Source organism: Perissodus microlepis, chromosome 13 (genome assembly GCF_051167445.1).
Source record: "Perissodus microlepis isolate ML-2025 ecotype Zambia chromosome 13, ASM5116744v1, whole genome shotgun sequence".
Taxonomy (NCBI): domain Eukaryota; kingdom Metazoa; phylum Chordata; class Actinopteri; order Cichliformes; family Cichlidae; genus Perissodus; species Perissodus microlepis.
Genome location: NC_140473.1, coordinates 4,807,831 through 4,833,916, shown reverse-complemented (window position 1 = coordinate 4,833,916; position 26,086 = coordinate 4,807,831). Strand labels below are relative to the sequence as shown.

Below are 26,086 nucleotides of genomic sequence, written 5' to 3'. Positions count from 1 at the left end.
AGACTTAAAGGATCTGTTGCTAACATCTTGGTGCCAGCACAAGGTCTTTGTTAGCAACACAACACAGTTTTAGGCAGGTGATCATAATGTTATGACTGATCAATGTATAATCAGGATGCATTGTGTAATACAGGAATTAGAAACACACCTTGCCACTGAACAGTTGACAGAATAATTATAATAATTTTTGTTTTCTTTTGGCCCCTGTTACATTTTATTTAAAGCCAAGGGACAAGTTGCTGTTTTTAGTCAACTGAGCAGCTTTTTGGAATTAAACAACTGCTTTGATGTCTTACAATTAGCAGTTTAACCACGTTTAACCTAAACATGGTGAATGGCAGATTTTAGTATCACAGGATCTTAGTTCTGCAACTGAGACCATCGACCACAAAGCAATAACAGATCAGATGGCAAACTGTGTGGGACTTCCTGGGACAATGCTAAAGGAGTTTGAGTCCTACTTGAAGGACTGAGATGGCTTTGTGTCTGGATAATTATTAGAGTCTCGAGTTTAATGTGAATGGGTTTTCTGTGAACTCAATTCTACTTCCAGGAGCTGCACTGAGCCCGTGCTGCACTTCTGCACAACAACCACTAGATGGACCATTGGATTCTCCGAAGCAGCCGCACAGGCTGAACATGGAATTCGTATACTTTACATTATTGTTTCTTTTAACGTTAACTGGATATTTTTCTCAGTTATAAATATTTCTGACATACAAAAACAAATAAATCACTTTTACCGCATTCTATTTCCATTTTAATTTTATATTATAGCACTTATATCACACATCAACTGAGCAGGAAATTGATTTTGCTAGACTCACTCAGCTTAAAAGGTACAATAAGTAATTTTTTCAGGTTATGTAAAGAAAAAAAGGAATGTTGTACTCATAAATATACACTGATTAGAGTTTAATTACATCATCCATCAAATTCATGCATTGTCATAAACTTAGAATGAATCCATTAAAAATACATGGGAGCAGGCACTGGTTTGCATGTTATGCTGACTTCATGTATACAGTGACTGAGGTGGATATCGCTGTTTTGCCCAGTTGTGTTTTTTTGTATGTGGCTTGAGACCAGTAACACATGTAGTATGTCTTAAAAGTTACTTTTAATTTAAAGACCACAAATACTTCTTTCAAACTATATATGACCATTTAATATTTTTACGTGTATATTTTCATCGTCCTTCTCATTATTCCTCCTCAACTCAAGCGTCATCTCCTTAACTGAAGTTGAAATCGTGAATATGTTTGGTTATTCTCAATACTGTCGCAATTACTTTGTCAGATGATAAACAGTTTGATTACAGTATCAGATCGTGTAAGAGTTTATTCACTAAGTGGCCGAATCCATTGATGTTAGATCAACAAGACAGTTTCAAGTTTCTTACATTGGCTAACAGAGGCTAACAGCAGCTAACAGCAGTGCTTACTGACAGAATATTCTAGAATATTCTCCATAACTCACCTTGGTATCGCTGAAACGGACACATGTGAGCTTCACTGATTCATTGATGTAACAACGAACGAGTGAACTCAGGCGCAGGACTCTGTTGATGTTGAGAATAAACAGTTTATTTACACGATCACCGAGTGCTATATACAAAGTGCGTGGGGAATAGGGCTCCAGGGAATCCAGGGAAGGAGGGGGAAAGCCACACACTTCTTTGGCCACACACACCACTCACCAAAACAATCAAGATTGCAACTCCAGGGGTGGAAACGGGGATGGGTCCAAGAAGATCTATGTACAGGAGAAGACAATTAGAAGCCAGGGAAACACTAGAAACGACGATACACAGGAAAGAGTCGGGGCTACATTGGTGAGTGTCGTACAACGATCCAGTGATGAGAAACGCTGAGCTGTCGCCTAAATAGTGGCTGAAGTTCAGGACAATGAGCTGCAGGTGCGTGATTACTTGCAAGGGCATGGGCCAGAGGTGGGAACCCCAGCAGAGGCGAGCGAGAGAGAAAGGACAGAGAGAGAAAACAACAACAACAGCAACACCGAGATCGCTGGGGAGACACAGGGAACCATGACAATCGAGGCATATCGGAGTCTTTTCGGAAAGTTTTACAGCCTCCTTCGGAGAAATAGATGTGGCATAAACAGCTAACTGACAGCAAACACTCGCTACAATTGTACTGTTGGCCGAGTTGTTTGTCCTACAGTGGCCACCATAGACAGGATTATGCACTTAAATTGGGAGGAGTAAGAAAAAAGCATTCAGTTAACCGTAATCTGCCATGTACTGACATCTAGTGGTTAGATTTTACACGCTGTACCGTTAAGAAATCACAGAAGTCCCATAACCAGCTTTTTGTTTTTTTATAGCTACTTAAATAATTTTTTTCTTTTTAATGTGATTCTTTGTGAGATGAAACATTTATTATTCACTCCTGAACAAAAGTATTTACTGGCCAAAAGCTGAAGTCATAAGGCGGGTTGTAATTTTTCTTCTATAAAAGCAGGTCTGAGGGTAGAAACTCATTGAACCCGTTAATCCTCACTTAGCAGAGCTCTACATTTTTTCTTTTTTTTCCTGTCCCATAACCTCAGGCTGCATTTACAGTGGTTTATCTGGACTGTTTACCTTTGGCTAGGTTCATTTGTACAGGTGAAAGCACTGGAAAGGTGAAAGCAACAACCAGCAAACACAGTGACACACCCATCCATCTGTCTGTCAATAACAGCTGTACTGAACCTTCTGTCTTTCTGTGTCATATTCCTTCCATGTTTACCTATCATGATTAGCTATCTGCTAACATCTCTCTTCCTGTCTTATCGCCTGCAATTGACACTTATCTTTACGATTATTGAGCTTATTGAAGCTATTTTTATACATGGGCAAGGGCCCAGAGGCAGTTACATTTTTAGTTCAGTTGGAAGTTGGCTTATGGAAGTTTTGAGGGATCCAAAATTCCCATTTGGTTCGGGTTACGAGTTTTGCATAAACAAAGCGAGTTGCTGTTTATCAGTGGAAAACACTGCATCTAATTAATCAAACTATCTTTCAACTGTCATATTGCTGACTTTCCCCTCATCTGCCTGTCTGCCATCTGCTCTGCAGCTACTTCAATAATAGCTTGCAGCTGCATAGGAAGGTGGGGATGGGGTGGGGGAGAGAGTGGGTGGAAGGAAAACCCAGAGGGGTAAAAGGAGGGCATGCAGGCGAGCTGGGAAGGAGGGAGGAAGGAGGGGGCGGTGAAAGCAGAGCTATGATGCAGACAGCAAATCACATGAGCAGGGATCTGTTTACAAACTGAGACCTTTAGACAGAGAACGTGGGGAAGAGAGACGAGGAAGGAGAGTGAATGTGAGAAGAAAAGAGAAAAAAAAGAAACCACAGGCGGAGAGAGGAGACCCTAGGTCTGAGTTAACATTGGCTGCATTGTCTTCCTGCGTTGACATACCTCCCCGTGTTCTGTGTTCACAGCAGGAAGCCGGGGGAAGAGATGAGTTGCTGCTTTCCACGGGAACACTGAGAGGCTGCCCGCCTGCTTGGCTGGCTGTGCTGCCGGGAGAACCCGTCCACGTCCCTCCCTTTGTCTCTCCATAATTGGCAACGGCAGGTTTTCACAGCCAGAGAGGACGAAAGCGGCGTGGAGATCTAAAAGGAGCGGACAGAGGAGTGAGAAGAAAGGGAAAAGAGAACAGAAGAAGAGGAAGGGAAGGACAGCCTTGTCACAGTGTTTTGAAGGGGGAAACAAAGCCAGAGGCTCATAACAAAAGTGCTGTATGGGATTTGGAATACATTTCCTTGTCTTGTCAGTGACATTGGTGTCTTCTCATCAGCACAACTCCACGTCGGATTCTTTGTCATTTGTGGGGAATGCACAAAGGAGCACTTTAGTTTCTACCTCTGATACATTCGCAGCCGTCTGGGAGTCAAAATCTCACATAAGTGGATGTTTTTTATGACATTCATGGGGTAAAATCATCACAGCAGACTGAAACATTGTGTTCAAGGTCCTAGGCGTCTCTGATCAGGTGTACTGACTCTAGACCACAAGGATTTAACACAGGTATAAGAGGAACCTGGAGGCGGACATCATTTTCAGTGCTGGAAACAATCCCAGAAAAGTTGTGCAAATCATAGTTTGTGATACTGGAACGGCTTACTGGGTTTGCTATATGAACATTTCTATATGAACATTTGATGCATCCTGTCCACTGGTGTAACGGTAAGTGACCTGGAGGCAGTTTGCCCTCCTAAAAGAGTTATATTAAGCTATTCCACCACGATTTCCTTATACATAGTTAACTGATTTTGATTGGATAATGCTACTGGTGTTTTCTAGCAACTGATTTATACATTATTAAGCTGTTTGTAGGTAAGACATGTTTATATATAATTGTTACTAAGAGGTGAGGAAAGACTTTCCACAGTCACTAGATTAGTGAAGAGCTGACCCAACCCTATCCTGATGTCATGAAGTTATGACAACAGTAACAACTAGGCCACAACATGTTTTACTATTTTTATAATTTTAAAAAAATGACTGCAAAAAAGTTTTTCCTACTACTACACATTTCTACAAATTTTCCATCCAAAACACATCAAAATAAAACTAGTCATGTTTAACAATGATATAATCCTATCCCCAACTAATGCATGTGCACAGTAGCCTAGCCTTTAGTGCTCCACTATCAATGATTTACTAGCATCGTGCTAAGATTACCTCCTTCGTCCAGACGTCCTCCTTAACCCTCCTCCTAAAACCCCCTGAGACTGTCACCTGCTGCAGTGACCCTTGTCCATTAGAGAGTGACTTCTGAACCAGACTTCCTCCACTGTAGCTTAACTTCCTGCTCTTTAGTCTTGTGAAAACTTTAATTACTGTGGTTTAAACCTGACGTTTGTTGCATGGAATGAAAAGTGCCTTGCTCAAACCCCTCAGGCTAAGAACTTGTTTCTCCCCAAGCTAAACTAAGGGGTGTTGGGCCAAAAAGCAAGTAGAATACATTCCTTTGTGATGCAAGGACAGATATAAAAGTTCATATTAAAGTCGGTCTATTTTAGGGTGTGGAAAGCTGCTTGTTTTCTCCGTCTTCATCATGAGGATAGCAAACATCACCAGAAACAAAAATCTGACCCCAAAATCCCACAATACTTTCCCACAACTTTCACCTGAATTCAAACACTCTGGGAAGCCCAAGAATGCTAACAGGGTAAGCAGTTTGCAATTTGAAACAAGAGGCTACACAGATGTCGTGTGCAGCTCGTGTGCCAGGCTTTACAGACTGCACAGACACAAGAAAGCACCCCCTAAAACCCAACCCTACATCCACTGTGGAGTAGTGATGGGATTTCCGGCTCTTTTTAGAGATCCGGCTCTTTTTAGAGATCCGGCTCTTTCGGTTTGGCTCACTAAAAAGAGCCGGCTCTTTCGGCTCCGAACCGGCTCTTCAGGTTGTTTTGTTGCTTTAATTAATTTATTATTAACAATAATATAAAATTATGCACAAAAGGAATTACTAACGTAAAAAAAAGTGGTTTTATTTATATATGTTTATATATAAATATATGCGGTGGCCCCTAGAGACAAAACACGTACAAACTCCAAAACACATTTCTAGCATGAACTGAACTTCCAAAGCAGAGCTACTAGATCACTTAAATTACACAATTGAAAGCATGTGTGTATTGTTTGTGTATTTATACACAGGCACTCATATATATTCAAATAATTAAAAAAAAAAGTTCATTTACCTGTTACTACCACACACCAAATCCGGTTGTTGGTACTTGCTGGCTTGTGTAGCCACTAGGTAACAAAAGCTCAACACTGCGCCCTAGCATCCTGGAGCACTTCTGTTGTCTTTTGTACGTGTTTTGAGTTTTTATGTGCTTCTGAGTTTTTATGTGCTTCTGAGTTTGTACGTGCTTCAGAGTTCGTACGTGATTTGAAGTTTGTACATGCTTTGTCTGTAGGGGCCACCGTAAATATACTTTTATTTATTCACTCCACATAAAATGTAATAAATAAATCATATAATACAAAAATCAACTATTCACATTTCAACTTTTAACTATTTAAATTTTCAGCTTTTTCCTTTTAAACAAATTTAAAACGAAACAACACAAAATGCTGCAAACCATAACACAATTAAATATAAATTAAAATATGAAAACAAACAGAAGATGCATATTCTCTGTCATATGGGCCCGCATGAATAAACTTTCTGAATCCTTTATCATCAGCAACTGAAAATAGTTGTGGATGATTACTATACCTTTCTAATGTGACGTTGTTGTCCCTGGCTCTCTTTCTCTCTCTCTCTCCCTCTGGCTCTGTTCCTGTGCTACTGAGTGTAACTACCGCCCTAAAGGACAAGGCTCACGTGCAGAGTGAAGCGGAAAAAAGTGCGAGAGAGAGAGGGTGAGAGAAAGAAAAAAAAAATCCACGTGACGGCTCGCGATAAGGAGCCGGCTCGCGTCGTTCACTTCAAAGAGCCGGCTCTAAGAGCCATTTCGTTCGCGAACGACCCATCACTACTGTGGAGTAGTGATGGGTAGATAGATACTCCAAAACACGTACAAACTCCAAAGCATGTACAAACCCCAAAACACATAAAACTCAGAAGCACATAAAAACTTAAAACACGTACAAAAGACAACAGAAGTGCTCCAGGATGTTAGGGGCAGTGTTGAGCTTTTGTTACCTAGTGGCTACACAAGCCAGCAAGTACCAACGACCGGATTTGGTGTGTGGTAATAACAGGTAAATTAACATTTTTATTTTTAATTATTTGACTATATATGAATGCTTGTGTATAAATACATAAACAACACACATATGCTTTCAATTGTGTAATTTAAGTGATCTACATAGCTTTGTTTTGGAAGTTCAGTTCATGCTAGAAATGTGTTTTGGAATTTGTATGTGCTTTTTGGAGTTTGTAGTGTTTTGTCTCTAGGGGCCACCGCATATATTTATATATAAACATATATAAATAAAACCACTTTTTTTGTACATTAGTAATTCCTTTTGTGCATAATTTTTATATTATTGTTAATAATAAATTAATTAAAGCAACAAAACAACCTGAAGAGCCGGTTCGGAGCCGAAAGAGCCGGCTCTTTTTAGTGAGCCGAACCGAAACCTCTGGTGGAGCTGGGTGGTCTAATACTCACATAAAAATGTGTTTATACACATAGGTGTTAAACTTATGTTGTTGACCTTCATTCCCTTGATCTAAAATAGCAACGTGACACACATGGTAGGTCCAGACTAGTATATTTTTTGAAACAAGTTTAACAGCCTGATTTTAAAGGCTAAAATGTTTGTTAATGCAGGCAACATTAACAACTGATAACAACTCTAGGCTACTTGTTGTCCACCAACTGCCGAGGAAAGTAAATGTTACACGTTGATCAGTCCTTAGCTCTTAGCTAGCTTTTAGCTCTTAGCTAGCTTCAAGCTAATGGCTACATAGCCTTTAGCTAGGTAGCTAATGGCAACGTTTAGATATGAAGATAATAGCTAGTGTTGTGTCTTCACTGCTTATGAAGAAATCGCCTCGGAGTCGTCTTACAGATTCTTTTATTCCATATATATAGAACAATGCATCCACGCAACTGTAAACTGCTAAGCTAGCACATGAACACACAGCCGGCGTACCTATCTACATCCGGTGATTTCAAAATAAAAGTTCGAACATTACAGCTAGGTAGATGGGCATTAGCTTCCTAGCAAAGGGATAAATTTATCTGCCACTTGATGCCGGGCAAGTAGGGTACATCTGGTTCATCAGAGTTTTCTAGTGACAAGTCTGAAGAGAACAAAAAGAACCTGTAAAACAGTATAGTTATGAAGCATTGCAAAAAATTGTTTAAAAAAATAAAAACTATTGTGTATATTAGCTTTTCCTTTCCTTTTGTGCACATATATATATATGTCTCTATCCGATTAAGTGATGACGTGACGAATCCTACTTCCGGGCCTAAAGTAGTCTGCATTTAATATGGCTTTTGTGTTGTTAACATGTTTAATGCTTTGTATTTTCTTCTATTTAATCTCAAAAAGCTCCTAAAAAAGTCAGTGATCACCGTTGACCTCCCTCGGCTTTTATTACCGCTAATCATTTATTTAAGCTCAGTTTTTAAAACCTTACGATGTAACTACAGCCCAGCACATGCAGCAGTATATGAATGACTAACCTCGTATTGTGGATGGATTATCTCAGTTGTTCTCCTGGCTGAAGTTTGGTCCTTTTACAGCATCCTGCCATGCCATTACATTTGTTCCTGACCACTGAGAACCCTCACGTTAACTTTTATCGAGTGGAAAAAAAGTTAGCTTGTTTATATTATGCTAACATAGCTGTGTCGCTAGCGGTCACGTAGCACATCGTTATATACCAGCTAGCCAAACTTCAGTAACCCTACAAACGTCACTGCTGTTTAGTTTTCTGTCTTCATTTATGTTGGAAGTGATAAGAAAGCTGTACGTTTTAATTTGTTTCCAAAACCCCGCAGTCAGGACATGCTATATTGTATTTAGATGGAAGCTAGCGAGCTAACTTCCTGCTAACTTCTAACTCCGTTAAATGTCATAAATTCCGTTTTCATGGATGCCTGGATGTTAAACTCAGTTGTTACATCTGGTAGAGCAGAACGCTGATAATTTTATTAAAGATGAAAGACTTAAGACAGTGTTTTAACTCTCAGTAATGCCACAGTGATCATTTGATAAATGGACCTGCAGCAGAGTTTAGGCCCAGACACGGCTAGTGACGTCAGACTGAACGATCGGATAACATATTGGGCTATTAGGGTCATTTCAGAACTACAGACAAAGGACATAAATTGTTCAGAATAAAATTAAATAGAAGCTTGCCCACATCTTTATGAATTTTGCAAACTATTTAGGTCATAAATATTCTGTGCAGAAAAAGCAAGCATGCTTTCTTTCTTTCCTAATGATTTCTGTTGGCATTTTAATTCCACAGCTGAATTAGCTGACTAATAGCTTTGTTTATTGTGTTGCCATACAACCATGCATGAGAAACCATGAATCCGTATTTGCATTATCACCAACAGTATATTCATGAGTGGCTTGTTCTTTGTGTCAAGATATATGAACAGTGAGCCTTACATACAGGCCACTACCAATGTATTATGGAAATATTATACACTGATATTATAAAATGATCCAGTTTAATAATTAACTGTATTTTAATTTGAAACTATTCATAAATGATTGCTGCTATAGGTATTTATTATATAGCTCAAAATACCTTTTCATAAATCTGAATAACTAAAATGTTTATTATGTCATTAAAGCAAATTTCCGTAGTATAAAAAATCAGCTGTGATAAGCTATTGTGGTGGGACTGGTTTACACTAACGTGCAAGTAGTTACGGAAGTAGTTTTCTTGTGAGCCAAACTGTGTTGCTCTAGCTGTTTTAATACAGGTTGAGGTAGTTTATACACTGGGTGCAGTCTTTTTCCTCTGTGTGTATCCTATTCTCTTAGGGTGTCTATGTAACCTTGGACTGCAGAACTCTGATCCTTACTGCAAGATGACATCAGAAACATTGCACGAACTGCCGCTCAACGTCTACATAATCATCCTGGGCATCGGCCTCTTCATCCTCATGCTCAGCCTCATCTTCTGCTGCTACCTGTTCAGGTACAGGACAAAAGGCAGTGCAGCTTTAGAGCTCCTGCATCAGATAGCTCTACAAAACTCTTATATTTGTGTGTTTCTATGAACTAGTCACCATTTAGTCATGTGCATTAATTCATTCTAAGTCTGTCAGACTCTCAGCGGAATTGGTCTCTAATTCCAAATAGTAAATGGGTCTTTCTCTTTTAATAAACATCATAAAATCTGTTGACAGAATTGTACACCTAACTTACAAATACAAATAACAAAAGAATCAAAAATAGTTCCAAGACATATTTAATCCTCCATTCACTTGTACAGGATTTTTTTTTTTTTTTTTACCTATATTGGAGTGTGTTACAAAACAAAACATCTTATTTCTCAGTTTCTTGCAACTGTGTTTCATCCACAGCCAGACTCACTTCTTCATATCATCTTTTATCATTTGGCATTCATATGGGAGTTGAAATGAGTCACATGAAACTATCAGTCCAGCTGAAACAAGCTAAATTATATTATGGGGTGGGTTCACATGAGCAGATCTTAATGGCTGACTCTGAACATTAGGAGATAGTATTTTCCGCTGTCATTGCATTATGTGGAAATACATGGAACATTGTTATTTGACAAAATGAAGTGCTGACAGAACAGGGTTAGGACAGGGTGCTGCTTTCAAGCGCTAGCATTCCTGGAAAAAGTCAGTGTAAATGGATTGATGAAGTCATGTTTCATCAGTCATATTGTGGTTTTGCTAGCAAAGGTGTAGCGAAGATACCCTGGAGACAAAGGTGCTTTTACTTATCCTTCAAATTTAGTAAGGGATTGGTGAACTAGCTATTTGCTTGTTCCCCAAACCCAAAATAATGCTAATCTATTTATGCCTTACACAGCTTGTGATCAGTGCAGTAAAACTGAATTTCAGCCAGATTTTTTTCCTACAAGCGCACATTCCTGACAGAGTTGTAGTTCTGCTCAGTACAAGAGTGGATGGACAGGCTGATACATGAATTTCACGTTGTGTGAATTCCAGACCTGCTCAAAGTACTATCCCAGCTGATTCCTACAGCATGACAAGACTTGTTATGGTGAAGACAGATATGGAAGCATCAGACATAGTTTAGAGCTTTCATGCATCTAAATAATAATATGTTTCTTATTTGTGCTTCACAGACTGAGGCGACGAGGTGCTAGAGGGCAGTACGGCTACAACGAGGTAATATATTGATATTGTGACCAACATGACAAGTGCCAAATTGTAATCCAGTTACACTGATGTGCACTTTTTCTAGAGAACTGCCATTTATATGTATATATTTTACACAAATCCCTTCTTCTCAACAGGTTGTTTTAAAAGGAGCGGAGAAGAAACTGAGCCTACTTGGTGTAAGTTAAAGGGGCAAACTGGGCTGAGATGAACAGGAACCAGAGCCAGTGTTAACTATTTAAAAGATATTTGTTATACATCCTTTTTGTTAAGTGATTTAAAATGTGAAAAGCAAAACTAAATAAAGGGATTAAATGGAAGCCTAATTTACTGCTGAGCTGTAGTAAATCTATAATTCAACCAAAGAAATAGGGAACCATTGTTTGGTGTGACTGCAGCGTAAATATAGGATAGGATCAGATAAGTGTAAACTTCATCCTACTCCTTTGACTCTTATGACAAAATGCCATCATATTTTTAAAGGTCAAATAAGAAGAGACCATGTAAAAGCATTATACATTATGTAAAACCTGCCAGTTACTTTTAGAACTACTTTCTTAACCATTAGCTGCTGGTTTTGAGGTTTAGCTAGCTACAGCAATTACAGTCATGTGAAAGTTTTCACTCAGAGTAATCTAGGCAGTCCTGTGAAAAACTAAGTACACCTGTACTGCTTTATTGAAATTATGACAGTAAATAACAGCCACATTTTAAATAGACTCTAAAGTCTAGCATTTACCCAGTATATATGAAGGGAAGGTTTTTTATGATAGTCAGATAGTCACAGATAGCCACAGATATGTCCAATGCCATACTCATCAGCGAATGTTACAAGTCATCAGATGTAACTAGCAGATTTTGTTGAATATAATGCAAACTACTACAACAAAAATGAAGTGGCAGTATGTTCTTAGAAAGAATTTTTGTCTTCTTTGCTAGAGTTATTTTTCGTTTTCCCACAGGAGGGAACTATGGTGTGAACTAACACAATGATTTTTGGGGTCATAATTGGATAAAAATGGCAAAAATTGTCAGATATGGCTGAAAAAAGTATGCCAATCTATGGATTTGGCATCTAGATTTAGATTAATCAAAAGTGAAACATACAAACTGCTGAAATAGCAGTGAAATAAAAAAGGTGCATAGTTGGCCCATACATAGTAATTTACAATCTGGTAACATGCACAATTGATTGGAGTTTTATTTTCAAGTTCGATGTGACATATTTCAGTCTACTTTTCAGCGTTGTCATCCCGCTTTCTCCTACACAAAAACAGTTTTTGTCTCACATTTGGCTTTTAGTGATCTGGTCAGTCTACAGGGCCTGGGCACCTTGCAGTCACTGAGTCAGCCATTAACTCTTTTGTATACCAAAGTATTCTGAGTCAAATATGCCATCTGTCTGACAGATAAAGCTTGACCCAAACTGGGTCATAAAACAGGTCAGTGATCCCAGGTACAGATGCAAATCTACAACCCGAATGGGTTAAAAAAGAAAAGAATCAAAGTGACCCAGTCAAAGTCCAGACCTCAACCCGGCTGACACGCTGTGACAGGACCTTTGTGCATAAACAAATGCCCACAAAACTCAATGAACTGAAGCCACATTGTATAGGAGCCACTGATAAAGTCCTGCAGACTTTACTTTAAGTTATGGCTGTTACAGGTGCTCCACGAGCATGGCTTCATGATTGTAGCTACCACTTTGTGCTAGATGTTATGTATTTATAATTCATTATTTTAGCAGTTTGATACATCATAATAAGCGTAACTAGATTTTGGAAAAGTAAAGCAATCGAATAACTGATTAAATGCCAAAATTGGTATTGTGGTTATTCACCTAAGAGAAACAGGCGAGGTACTCACAGCTAGCAATAAATGTGTGCTTCAGGAGCTTCAGGAAGATCTCTGAAAAATTATAGTAACTGCTATATCTTAATGTAACTTTTAAGCTACCAATGAGCGAATGAAAAGATGGTCTCTATTGTGAAATCACACCCTGATGTTACACAATAAGTGTAAAAAAAAAAAGGTAGTCGTTTTGAATTTTGAATTAAACCATCATTTGGCCTTTTCAGCAAACATGTGCGGTGTGCTTGGAAGAGTTTCGCAGCAGGGACGAGCTTGGAGTGTGCCCGTGTTCCCATGCTTTTCACAAAAAGTAAGTTGTTTAGTACATCATTCCATGGTAATTATCAAACCTTCATGAGAGCAAACAACTGACTCCATGTTATGAAAACTCCAAACTCAAAACATGTTTCATTTGTTTTAGTGGTTTCACAAACTTGTAATCATGCACCTAAGCTGACTGCCTGACCGTGGCTCCATTCGTCTTTTTTAAAGCTTAAAAGTTTTAGTGAAATGTGCAAGGATCTCGACCAGCTGGAGAAACGACATGTGGAAATTTCTTGCTGGTCTCTGCCTTCAATTAGCAGCTGACGCAATCACTGAAGCCGTAAAATTTGGAAAAAGATGCCCAGCAACGCTCACAGGAAATGACTACCAGATTTCTAAGAACTCTTGACCGTGCATGTTTGAACAGGAGGACCTTTGTAACTGAGCCTTGAATTTACCTTGCAGCTTAGGTGTGACAATAACAGCAGCAGTTTTCGACCAGCTTCTGGAATGTACATGCTGTTTACAAAGTGTGCGAGCTGTCACTGTTCCTGTATTTCTCTTTTGTTGTGTTTTTAACCACTAAACCATCACTGGGTCACCAGGGATCTTTTTTGGGGCAGGGTAGGTTCAGTTCATATTGACCCTTTTATATAGACTTTTCACCTACTTGGTGTATTCAGGTTTAAATCTTAAAATAGGAAAGCTGAAAGGCCAAAATCCATGTAAAGGAGCTGAGTTAAAAGGTAACATGATCTTGCTTCTGAGACTGTGCTTGTTTAACATGTTGTTAAAGTGGAACCTTAAGTATTTCTCTGGTGATCTGATGGATGCTACGTGGTTAAAACTGAACCTTTTCACATAACTTTGCAACTTTGTGCCTTTGCCTCATGTCTATCCACATTTATGCAGGTGTCTGCTAAAATGGTTAGAGATTCGCAGCGTGTGCCCCATGTGCAACAAGCCCATTTGTCGCCTCCAGCCTGACCACCAGCAACCAGTGCCTCAGAGTCTCCTGGAGGTCTGAGAGTGGAGCGTACGTCCAGCAGCACTCCACGGCTCTTCAGTCAATTGACCTGTCACTGTACAGAATCCTGTTCCACAATCTGACACACAGTACTTTTAGTAATGTGAGTATTTATGAGGCAGAGCTCTTCTGAAAGTGGAAATAAATATAGATATGAGAGTAAATAAGGAAAGCCAAAGAACATTCCCGGCAAACTGAATAAGGTGAGAGATGGGAATGGTAATCACATTTAATCTGTATGTACACGGCATTCATGATAGAGTTGCAGTAGGTAGAAATCAACCAAAGGCAGAAAAAAGGAGAAAGTTCGAAAATAACCAGCCATCTCCTATGGCTTTCCCATCATTGGGGTTCCTTCTACCAGATGTGCCCAAAACAAGGTAACTTCACTGTTAACATCATACAGAATTCAAACCTCTCTCTCCCACCTGAAGGTCCTGCATGTTCCTGCTTGGAATTCATTTCTTTAGATAAAAGGTGTACATTTTGCAAAAACATGGCTAATTTAGTTTGGTGTTATTCTCCCTTTGTGCAGCCATACACAACTCCAAGTGCTCTGGGTATGTTTGGATCACCCGTTGGAAGTCCCATTCATGACTAGCTTTGCAGACACAAAACAGACTTTTTTTTAAGTCAAACTAACGCAACCATGATAGCGATGATCATCACTATCGACCATAGCTGGGAATGGCCCAGAGACCAGAAAGCAGTTTCTAGTGGAGGACTTGTTTAAGGCCAAAAAGGCATATCAGGTCAGAAGGTAGCACTAAGTTTTTCAGTTTTGGCTCTCTTCAAGTTTGTCCTCTTTTCCCAGCTGACATCAAGTGAGGTTTGACTGTTTTGAACAGAGGTGGAAGAGATTCAGTGAGCATCCACCTGGGCACACCAAGAGTTAGCAATCCAAGTGGAGCAGACGTGGAGGGAGAGGTGCAGCACTTCACAGTGGGATAATCTGGAGTCAGATTTAAATAAAGCTACTTTTTAATGGTGTGGTCACAGAATTATTATTTCACCTCTTGGCGATCAGCTATTCCAGTCTGTGCGGATTGCCTCGCCGATCATGAGCTAGCTTTTTAAAGCCTGAAAACAAAACCCAGAGAAAGTGCAGCAGTCCACTTTCCTCTGCAACTGCTGGATTACAGCATGCTGGGAGGTTATCGATTTTCTTTTTTTTCATTGTTGCCAAAACGATTTTGTCCACTGTAGCTTTAACACAGTCAAGCCAGATGTGTAAACTAATGGACAAGTGCCTTCAAGATGCATACAATGCAAAGCCCACTAAAAACAGATGAAGTATTTAAGAGACTTTGTAATATAAAAGAGAAAAAGAAACTGGATTTGAAGTGAAAAATGTAGCATCCATGTAGTTTTGTCAAAAAAACCCAAACAAACAAACAACAAAAACAACAATAACTCAGACCACAAATCATGCTTCCCTTCATCAACCTGTGATGACAAAGTTGTTACGATACGTGTTTGAAATTCAGTTTGCTGGTTATGGTGGAAGAGTCGGTGCTACGTGTGAACAGTGAATGCAAAACTTGTCAGACATAAGTCTAAACTTCAGACTTCAAAAGGCTCCAGTTTAATATAGACACAAGTTTTGCTTCAGGTTTGGCTCCAGCCACCAAACTTTTGTGCAATTTAAAGACAGTGTATGAGCAGGATCATTAGCAGATTGTAGAGATACCAGCTAGTTGTCACTAGTTAACACAAACTTGTTGATCAAGTGGGGTCAGATAATATAGCTTTACTATAACTGAACTAATGAGATTATTTCTGCCTTCAGAGCAGCTCTGCCTCTGAGAAATGTTTGTATGACAAACTCCAGTCTGCTTGTTTTTTTTGTTCTTTTACTTTACCCAAAAATGACATGCAGCCCCTTGTGAATATGATTTGTTTTGATCATTTGCTACATTTTCATAGAGCCTGAGAAAAAAAGTACAGTCTCTTGACAATGTTATGAAGAGATCTGAACCTCCTTTGTCTCTGTGTGATGAGACGACAACGATGATGATGATGAATGCAGAGACCGTAAAGAAAGTGCAAAATGACCCACGGGGCTGATTTAACTTAAGGAAATGGGATTATTTTGAACTAACAAGAGGAAGAGGTGTATTTATTCAGGTGTATCTACTATTTCTCAGTCAGCTCTGTACTATATTGGGTTGCCAAGCTCAATGAAGGTAGCCATGTCCCACATGACAAGACAGTTGATTCATATAGGCTCTGACAGAAAAGAGCTACTTGTTCATCTACAGCTAAGGGTCTCGAGTGACTCACCCACTAAAATATACCTGATTTTGATATTTGTTTCTTCTTCTTCTTTAAAAAAAAATCATAACAAGGTTTCAGTAGAAATATACTGTGAGTCTGTGATGACACAGCACTTTTGCAGGAGTGCTAACATGAACTAATTCATCTTTAAGGCAATCTTAGCTCCCCATGTCTGAAGAGCTACACTTGCTAAAGTAAGAAGGGACTGCAGTGACATGAAAGAGCCTGTCCGAGAACAAGTGAGGTACATCATAAATATAATTCTCTGTGTTCACCATGTTATACAGGTTAAGTACTGTGTAAACTGTAACTATAACAGTTTCTGACTTCTAAAATATATTCAGTACAATCAGCTTTTTGATAAGGTTGTCTGGACCCACGTCTTTTTTTTTGTCTAGATTTGTTACATGTACACAATTAAAACTGTTTATTTCTATGTTGTCATTTTAATATATGAAAGAAAAGCCTGTTGGTACTCTCGCTATATTTTAGCAACTCTGATCTTTTACAATGTGTCCTCATACAGAATAATCACAGTGTTATAACCAATGAGGTGCCACCTTATCGGTGCTATGTAAATGTACCCACCAATAATTCTGTGTAAGTTTAAATACAGTTTGTTGTTATCTTTTTAGCAGTGTCTTTGGTGTTGACAACCTCAGCCTGTTGGTTTGTCTCTCCATCAAACACTTTGAGCTTTGAAGAAACCAGACAATTATTGTACCGCTATGGGATGCTGTAAAAACCATAACTGGTCCCCAGTGGGGATCCAGATTACTTTAAAATTAAAGTATTCACATATCTGTTGACGTTTATCCAGCGCCTTCATTCAGTCAAAAATTAAATCTGTGTTACATTTTATGGTTTGTGCCTAAATGTCTGTGTAGGTTCTCAGTCATAAAGTTCATGGTAGACTTAAATGCTTGAAATGAAAGCAGCTGGACCTCTTTTTGGTTTCACCTTTCATCCAAGAGGCTTCTTTGGTTTAATCCAGCAAACTGAAGAAGCCTTAATGGTTTGCAGCCACATATCAAAAGAATTACAGGCTATTTTCATCAGCGTACCTGCTAATTCACTGACATGCTAAACTAAAATAGCAAACATTACTTTTGAAACATTAGTAAATGTTAGCATTATTACTGTTAGTTTGCTAGCATACTGACCTCAGCATTCAGCTTCAAAGTTCTGGTGTGCCTGTAATAACAATCTGATTATTTCATATCACCATTTCTGCCTGTATTTATTACAGGAAGTCACGATATACTGAACTCTCAGTCGATTCTGTTCATCTGTAATGTTTTCAGAGGGAGAAACATTTCCTCTCTCATCCAAGTGACTTCTTCTGACTGCAAGCTTCATCAACCTGTCTCAACCCCAACCTAACAGAAACTAGCACCACTGACTAGCATTGGGCCATGAGGTCAGTTTAATGATCAATAATATGAAAACTGTCACGACCATTGATCAAACGTCATGAGTGCCTTACAGAGAGAGTTGGAAAATGGCTGCATATGTACACTTGGGCGCCCTCCTCAGTTCAGAAGTGTGTGTTTCCTTTTTTCATGTAAATGGTCTCACTGACGTCCTGCTCAAACCAGCGTTCCTCCCTGTCTAGGATGTGTACATCCTCATCACTGAACAAGTGCCCACTGGCCTGTAGGTGTAACAGACTGTGGAGTCCTGACCCAACGAGGTAGTTCTTCTGTGTTGTGCCATCCACTTAGCCGGAGGTTGTTTGGTTTCCAGGAGTTAGAAATCACAGGTCCTCCTGGCTCTTCACCGCATACATTATAATCTGCTTGTGCCGGGGGATCTATCCTTGGGGTGGAGCAGTTTATAATGTTTTAATTAGGGGTTTGAAAGCCTGTCTACTGGGGATTAATAACACTAGAAATAATTCCTTGCTGCAGAAAATTTGCATCAAACTACATCTAAGTCTTCTTAACTCATAAACAGAATTTCTGGTCTACTACAGGGTCTTTACAGGGACAAATAAGCGACCGTACAGGTACAAAGATGCACGTCTTACTGCATAAATATGCACAACACAAAAGCAGAGACAAAAGAAAGCTGTTGCACAAAGTCAGCAAATGTCTGGAAATTCCCTGCTCAGGTATGACATCAGGGTATTTGTGCAAGAACACATCAACTGTGTCATGAAAAGGTTTTCAAAGATGCTAATTATTGATTGTTGACACTGATTAACCGGATTACCTGCAGACACTTGAAAAGGCAGAAATTTCATTTGAGTCCCCAAAACACCACACTACAAATGTTCTAACATCTATATTCCCACATGCCCTGAAAGTAGTCCACAGTTCCTCATAAAGTAAATATTTAACTTCAAGAAGTCTCAGATATCAGCGTGCATTCAGTGTTCTGCAGACAAATTACCTCATTACAGCAAGTGGAGAGAATGATTGGAAGACAGAGAGGATAATCGCAAAGGGAGGGGATAAGCTGGTTCACAAGTTCTCTCAGTGCATGACTTGTTGCCTTAATTATAAATAGATATCAAAGAGCATATGGTTCTATTTATGTTTTCGTCTTTGTCTGGAATGGTTGTTTTTGTTTCCTTGGCATCCATGCGTGTATAAGCAATCAAATCTCTGGGCTTAGTGACTTTCCTCTTTCTGGGTGCACAACTCTAAGTGGCTGTAGTCTCTCAGTCAGCAAATGAGCTGATTGTTATCCTCCTGCAAGATGATCTGCCACATCTGGCATAACCTGACTCGAAAAAAAACCCCAAAACAAAACAAAACAAAACAAATAAACCAGGAGAATGAAGAAAAACTTTATCGTATTTGAGAATGTAATAAAAGATAATACATCCATCTACTCATGATACATATTGTACTTTATGGTTCACATAAAATGAACATGTGTCACAGTTGATACTTTACCAACAAATTAACCATCTGTTCTGATATACAATACACAAGCTAGTCACTGTTATTCCTGCCTCTTGATTCCCAGGAACTGACTGTTGTATTCCATCATCAGCACAGGGATGTACCAGAAGTCACTTCCCTAAACAAAAAAACACAGAGGCAACCCGATGTCACACAACTCAACAACAACTCACTGTTGTTGCTATTTTGACTTTGTGGATTATAAAGAAGATGTGATTGAAGTTCAGCTTTAGTTTAATGGTTTTAACAAAAATAAAATGTCAAAATTCTTTTTTTTACTCGGATGAAAATCCCTTGCAGCTGAAGACTGCAATACCTTAAGCTGCAGCTTGTTTGTGAGTCTTTTCGTTAACTGAAAAGTTTACTAAAAAAAAACATGTTGGGTTTTTTCCATTTTTAATAAAACAAAGAGTGGAAATACCTCCAACACACAAACATTTGACAACCCAGCATGCAATTAATTTGCACAAATGTAATGTCTTTGATATGCTGCTCAGAGATGGTCGTGACTCTCAAATCGGAGCCAATGATAACTCTTCCTCTATGCTGTTGCATGCTGGGGCGGCAGGTTGGGTGTTGCAGATGCCAACGGTCACAGGAGCACGCTCAGTGAGAGACTGAGATTACACAAATGCACCACAGAACGACACAGGAAGTCATCCATGCCTGTACAACTCCTCCATCTAATGCACAGTACACAGAGCAATAGTTACTTTTGCACATGCTCTACAGTGAAATTAAGAAATAATAAAGTTTGACAGGTTAGAATAAAATGTCAGTCATATATATCTCATCTTTGTAATATTCTGGATATTTATAATTGAGCTATTTATATATATCACAGCTATTTCTTATATATTGTAAACTTTATAATATATTTTATTATTTAATTTAGTTCAGTGTGTTACTGTTCTAATTGTCTTGGATTAATAAAGATTCAGATTCTCTCCCCTGTGGAACAGAAACTAAATTAGAGTTCCTAGGCTCATTTAAACCTAGGTGGCATTGTTGCAAGGTAGCCAGAATTCTGTCACTAGTGGGGCATTGTTTTGTAAGCTTTCTGTTTACTCAGATCAGTGACTGCCAACTTCCCTCTCACGCCACATCAATCATTAACCCCAGTTTTACAGCAAACTGTGATGTTCTGTGTATTCTGAAACCTTTCTACCAGAACCAGCATTAATGTTTTCTGTAATTTGAGCTACAGTAGTTCATCTGTTGGATTGGACCTCACAGCCACGCCTTCACTCCCCACATGCATCAGTGAGCACTGGCCGCCTATGGCCCTGTTCTTAGTTCACCATACTGACAACTGCAGACCAGGAACACCCCACAAGAACTGGAGATCTGGAGATGCCCAAAGCTGACCCAGCCATCCAGCCATCACATTTTGGACCTTGTGCTTCTTACTGACTCTAGCACAGCAACTTTGAGGAAAAAATGGCCACTTGCTCTCTAATATATCCCACTCAGGTTCCATGATCACTGTGCATGTTGGTTTTGTTATTGTTTCCCATCTTTTAAGCTCCTGTTTTCTCTGGTTTTAATCATGTAACACATGTAATGCAGAAATAATGGGTCCAGCTCTACAGCAGCATTTACGTTTATTATTATACTGAAGTTGGGTTCTTGCTGCTTTTGTGTTGATCTGTATGTGTAACAGCATGCAGAGGTCACAGGTCACCGAGAGCAGAGCACGGTGCCGGCTGCTGATATCTTCACTGTGGGGCACCTCCGTCTTCCACGAGGTGAAAAGATAAAGCGGAGGTGGTGAAGGGCACTGTTTAACAAATCCCTGAGCCTCAAGGCACTGGAGAAGTCCGGCAAGACCACACAGGCTTTTCTCTTAAATATCTGCACGGTCATAATACAGAGCATACATGTTAAAACAATAGAAACAGTATTTAAAACTTTCAGTGCTGTGTACATATGTATTTCTCTGAATCAGTGCTTTTAAATGCTGGAGAGTAAGCACCTTTACATCAATGGTGGTCGGAGGGAGGAGGCTGAGCAGCAGGTCTCTTTCATACCAAGATCGTGGGAGGTTATCAATTTCAATAGACACAGTCTGACAAGAGAAAAACAAAAGATTTCATAAAATTATCAAAACACCCATCATCAGCCATAAAAAAACAAACCTTTAGATTTTTTTTTCTTTTTTGTGGGAGTCCAAATGTTTCATTACCTGTCTGTAAGCTGGAAACAGTGGTTCCCACAGAATGGGACGTCTGTGCAGTGGGCGGTAACTACAGCTGCCTGGTGGTGCTCGATGGGGACGTTCTGATCTTTTATCCTTGGGGCCCTCTCTGACCTCCCTGATGCCTACTTGAGCTACAAAGAAGACTTTGGTGCTGCTCTTCATTTCCCTCAAAGCCACGGCAGCTTCATCGGCACTGCGGTAATGCACCATCCCGTATCTGTGATTGTTTTCCACAATCGTCTGAAGTATGAGAGGAAAATCGTGAAGCAAATGAAAGTGAATTTTGGATTTCTAAAGCACGTTTGTAAGACAGTTACCTGAACAGAGATGACACATCCAAAAGGTGAGAACATGCTGAGCAGATCCATGGCAATAACAGCTTGGTCAGAATTCAGATAGACTTTCATTTTCTGTCAGAGTAAAGCACAGAGTCAGACAGCAAAGCACAGAGCTGATGTGTTGTCCTGTTATGATCCTCAGAAAGCAGAAGGGAAACGTACGTTGGTCCACTCAACATTTCTCCAGTCTGAAGGAACCGTCTGTTTTGAAACCTCACTGGGTGCATAGCAGTTTTCATATCTGATGGCGTCCATTGCAATTATGTATCAAAAACTTAACTGTAATTTCAGAATACAGCTTTTAAGTGCAGATTTGGTCACATGTCAACTGAAGAAAAACAAAAACAAATTTGTAAAATAAGCTGAGTTGTAACCAAGTGTAGGCCTGTGACAGAAATCCTAAAAGTAAGACACCGTTACAGCTTTGAAAATGAATTCAGTTTGATTCAAACCAGTTTGTTTCCTAGCAACATGATGCAAATCTGCACCTTACAGCAGAACTAACTTAATTTTGGCATTCAGACCCCATTCATATTTTAAATAATATGTCATGTTGTGAAATAGAAAACATGGACTCACACGTCCAGGGCGAGTGATGAGTTTTGTTTAACTATTTAACAGCAATTCTGGACTCAAGTGACACGTGAATGTAAAAATGCCTTACTGTTACTTAAAGTCATGACATGAAAAGAAAAGTGGTTTTCACATATTTGACTGTAGACATACAAAGTACAGCCGGGAATGCCTTTTGTTTGTTGTTGTTATTGTTTGCAGAAAGGTGGCTGTCAGAACAGTATGATTTGTGTCCTTGGAAAACTGAATTCTGCAACTTCTTTTTCCAACGTTTTAATTTGCAGCTACGCACCGAGGCTGCTGTCACTTTAAATTCTCTTTTTACTGGTTTTTATTGTTGTTTTCATATCTAAATACCAGGAGAAAGATCGTATCTGTGTTCTCATTAGGATTGGGATTTGTGTAGGTTTAGCCTATGGCCTATAAGTTTACTTTGTTAAATGCTAGTTATGACACAGTGTGTTTCACTTCTCTTATGGAGAAATGTGAAAGTAATGTCATGAGTACTGTAATGAATTACTTTCTCCTTGGAGTTGGTACTTAACATACTGCGTTACTTTTTAGTAACAACAACAACAACACTGATAAGAGCAGAAACAGCTCCAATGTGCACAGACAACATCCACAGCAAGCAATTAATTTGCATGAATGCCTGATATACTGCTTAGTGACGACGGTGACTCTGAGAGTGGAGCCAATGAGAACCCGGTGAACTGATAAGGAATCAGGATGGCTGAATTCTTATCAGTTCCCATCTCTACTGAAATACACTTCCTATAGGTAAACGACGACATAACTGAAAACAATTCCTGTTTTGAGAGATCATTGAGCTCAGCCGTTAAAAAATAGAAAAATATGTTTTTACTGTTGGTATTTCACAAAATGACAGAAAAAACCTTTCTTATGAATTAGCTGACGAGCTCTGTTTGTTGTTTTGTTTTTTAAAAATTTACAGGATAAAGTCCAAGTAAGCTGAGAGTACTTTCTAAGTGTACAGATTTATTTCTGATCGTGTGATGTTTACTTTCCTGTTCAGTGGTTCCTTCCGGTTCATGTTCCTCAGAGAGGTGCTATATTAACACAAGGCCTCTAACACTGATGTAAGGTCTGTTCTAAATGCTGCTTTGGTTTATCTATAACAGCATGTCTTAACTGTGATGGTCATATCAGTGCAACATGTAACTCCATTAAGACTGCTTATCTCTATGTTACCATGGAAACAAAGGTGACTTAACGCAGGAGGCTATGTGTAGCAGATGAGAGAGCGGAAAACTGTGGTGATATGAAGCAGATCACAGAGATGAGTGGCAAGGTTATGAATACACTTAAACGTGAGAACTAATATTTTAAAGTTTATCCTGGCTTCTATGGGGAACCAGTGAAGCTGTTGAAGAAGTGGGGTGAAATAGTCTCTAAATCAGGGGTGTCGAAATCCAGGCCTCGAGGGCCAGTGTCCTGCAGGTTTTAGATCTCACCCTGGGTCAACACACCTGAATCACATGATTAGTTCATTACCAGGCCTCTGGAGAACATCAAGACATGTTGAGGAGGTAATTTAGCCATTTAAATCAGCGGTGTTGGATCAAGGACACATCTAAAACCTCCAGGACACCGGCCCTTGAGGCCTGGAGTTCGACACCTGTGCTCTAAAGGGAGTACGAGTTATGACCAGAGATGCAGAATTCTGAAGAAGTTGAAGTTTATGGAGGGACTTACTGGGGAGACCAAATAGGAGGGAGTTGCAATAATCGATTCGGGAAGTAATAAGACTATGGACAAGGATGGCAACAGCCTGGGGAGTAAGGAAGGGACGAAGTCGGTTAATGTTACGTAAGTGAAAGTATGCAGACCGGGTTATGTAATTAATGTGAGGCTGAAATGAGAGAGTACTGTCAAGTATGACACCCAAACTCTTTACCTGCGGGGATGGAAGGATGGGGAAATTTTCAATATTAATGGGGAAACTGTGAGATTTGGTTAAGGTAGAGGCTGTGCCACCAACACACGCCAACTGTTAAGTTTGAGAAAATTGGAGGAGAACCAAGATCTGATCTCCATAAGACACTTCAAGAGGGAGGTAGGTGGAAGGGATGAATTAAGTTTGGAGGAAATATAGAGCTGGGTGTCATCAGCATAACAATGAAAATTTATATTATATTTTTGGAATATTTGGCCAAGAGGGAGCATGTAGATAATGAATAAAAGAGGCCCTAATACTGAACCCTGGGGCACACCAGCAGAAACAGGATAGAGACTTGAAGAGTAGGAATTAAATTGGATAAACTGAGTGTGGTCTGAGAGATATGAGGTGAACCAGGCAAGGGAGGTGTGACTAATGCCAATGGATGCTAATCTGTTCAGAAGGATATTATTAGAAACTGTGTCAAATGCCGCACTAAGATTAAGAAAGATGAGAATGGTTAAAAGACCAGAATCAGCTGCCATCAGAAGGTCATTAGTAATCTTTAACAAAGCAGTTTCTGTACTATGAATGGGGCGGAAACCAGACTGAAATTGTTTGTAGAGATTATGGTCATTGAGGTATGAGTGAAGCTGGGAGGCAACAACTTTCTCAAGGATTTTCAAAATAAAGGGGAGGTTTGATATAGGGTGGAGGTTATCAGAATTATTGGGATCTGCACCAGGCTTTTTGAGAATTGGAGTGACAGGAGCAGTTTTCAGGGAGGGAGGAATAATTCCAGTGTTAAGGGAAGAGTGGATAATACTAGTTATGAGAGGAGCCAGTGAGAGAAGACAAGCTTTAACTAACACAGTGGGAAGAGGGTCAAGCTGACAAGTGGATGATTTAGATTTTTGAATAAGATTTGATACATCAGCTATGGAGGGAAGAGTAAAAATGAAAATGACTGGGAGGAAGACAGTGAGGAAAACAGAAAGTCTACTTCACAGTTTATGAGTGAAAAACTATATAAGAGAGTTGCAAAAGTCCGCAGAGTCCATATGAGAGGGGAATGAGTCCGGAGGTTTTGTAATTTTACTAAACAATGAAAAGGGAGACCTGGAGTTACCTTTACTAGAGCTGATTAAACCAGAATAGTATGCAGATTTGGCTGAAGCAATGCAGATATGATCGTTATACATTTCTTTGTGTATGGTAAGTCCAGTTTTCTTGAACAGATGTTCCATTTGGCGTCCTTTAGCTTTGCGATGGCGCAGGTTAAGAGTAACCCATGGTGCTGAACGGGAAAATGAGACAGTTTGGTGTTTAAGTGGAGCAAATATGTTAAGAAGGTTGTGGAGGTTGACATTATAGTGAGAAACAAGTTCATCTGGGGATGAGGTGCTGTGAACAAATGGAAAATCATAAATGGCAGATGAAAGATCAGCAGGGTTAATATTATTAATTTTCCTAAATGTGATGTCACGGGGAGTACAGGTTTTTGAGGCTGTTGTATTTACAGTAAAAGAAATAAACTTATGATCAGATTGGGGAAACAAATGGGCTTTACAGCAAGTGGAGGTAATGCCAGAGTAGCAGACCAAATCCAAGATATGACCTTTAGAATTAGTAGGAAATTTCATGTATTGTAGAAGCCCAAAACTTTCCAGACAAGAAGTAAAATCTCTGGAAAGAGGGATTTTATCATTGTCCATATGGATATTGAAGTCACCAACAATTATCAAATTTGGGGAAAGTACCGAGAAATGAGTGAGAAGAGCAGCAAAGTCATTTAAAAAACCCTTATTTGGCTTAGGTGGCCGGTACACAGTACATATAATAGTGGGAGTAGATCCAAGTAGCGACGTTATCAAATGAGTGGAAGGGTGACAGGGAGAACTTTCCAGTGCTTG

The 26,086-nt window shown here is 39.4% G+C and overlaps 2 protein-coding genes across 2 annotated transcripts; one reads left to right on the top strand and one right to left on the bottom strand.

Moving 5' to 3' along the window:
* The first annotated feature begins 3,215 nt into the window (after positions 1-3,215).
* LOC146374523 (RING finger protein 122-like) lies at positions 3,216-17,057 on the top strand. The gene is made up of 6 exons (XM_084948833.1): positions 3,216-4,196; positions 9,495-9,651; positions 10,798-10,840; positions 10,969-11,010; positions 12,910-12,992; positions 13,859-17,057. The coding sequence occupies exons 1-6, from the start codon at positions 4,172-4,174 to the stop codon at positions 13,971-13,973; spliced, it is 465 nt and encodes a 154-aa protein (XP_084804959.1). The 5' UTR covers positions 3,216-4,171; the 3' UTR covers positions 13,974-17,057.
* Positions 17,058-20,783: 3,726 nt separating this feature from the next.
* LOC146374522 (uncharacterized) lies at positions 20,784-22,066 on the bottom strand. The gene is made up of 5 exons (XM_084947638.1): positions 21,863-22,066; positions 21,680-21,772; positions 21,348-21,602; positions 21,138-21,230; positions 20,784-21,016 (listed from the first exon to the last, which is right to left on the bottom strand). Exons 1-5 carry the CDS (start codon positions 21,953-21,955, stop codon positions 20,843-20,845), a joined length of 708 nt encoding a protein of 235 aa, XP_084803764.1. The 5' UTR covers positions 21,956-22,066; the 3' UTR covers positions 20,784-20,842.
* Between the last annotated feature and the right edge of the window lie 4,020 nt (positions 22,067-26,086).

Excerpts from the sequence above, each read along its gene's own strand:
- LOC146374523 (XM_084948833.1), top strand. The coding sequence starts at position 4,172 with ATGCATCCTGTCCACTGGTGTAACG. Across the intron at positions 4,197-9,494 it reads TCCTGTCCACTGGTGTAACG|GGTGTCTATGTAACCTTGGA; the intron begins GTAAGTGACCTG and ends CTATTCTCTTAG. Across the intron at positions 10,841-10,968 it reads GGCAGTACGGCTACAACGAG|GTTGTTTTAAAAGGAGCGGA; the intron begins GTAATATATTGA and ends TCTTCTCAACAG.
- LOC146374522 (XM_084947638.1), bottom strand. The coding sequence starts at position 21,955 with ATGGACGCCATCAGATATGAAAACTGCTATGCACCCAGTGAGGTTTCA. Across the intron at positions 21,773-21,862 it reads GAAATGTTGAGTGGACCAAC|AAAATGAAAGTCTATCTGAA; the intron begins GTACGTTTCCCT and ends TTACTCTGACAG. Across the intron at positions 21,603-21,679 it reads GATGTGTCATCTCTGTTCAG|ACGATTGTGGAAAACAATCA; the intron begins GTAACTGTCTTA and ends CTCATACTTCAG.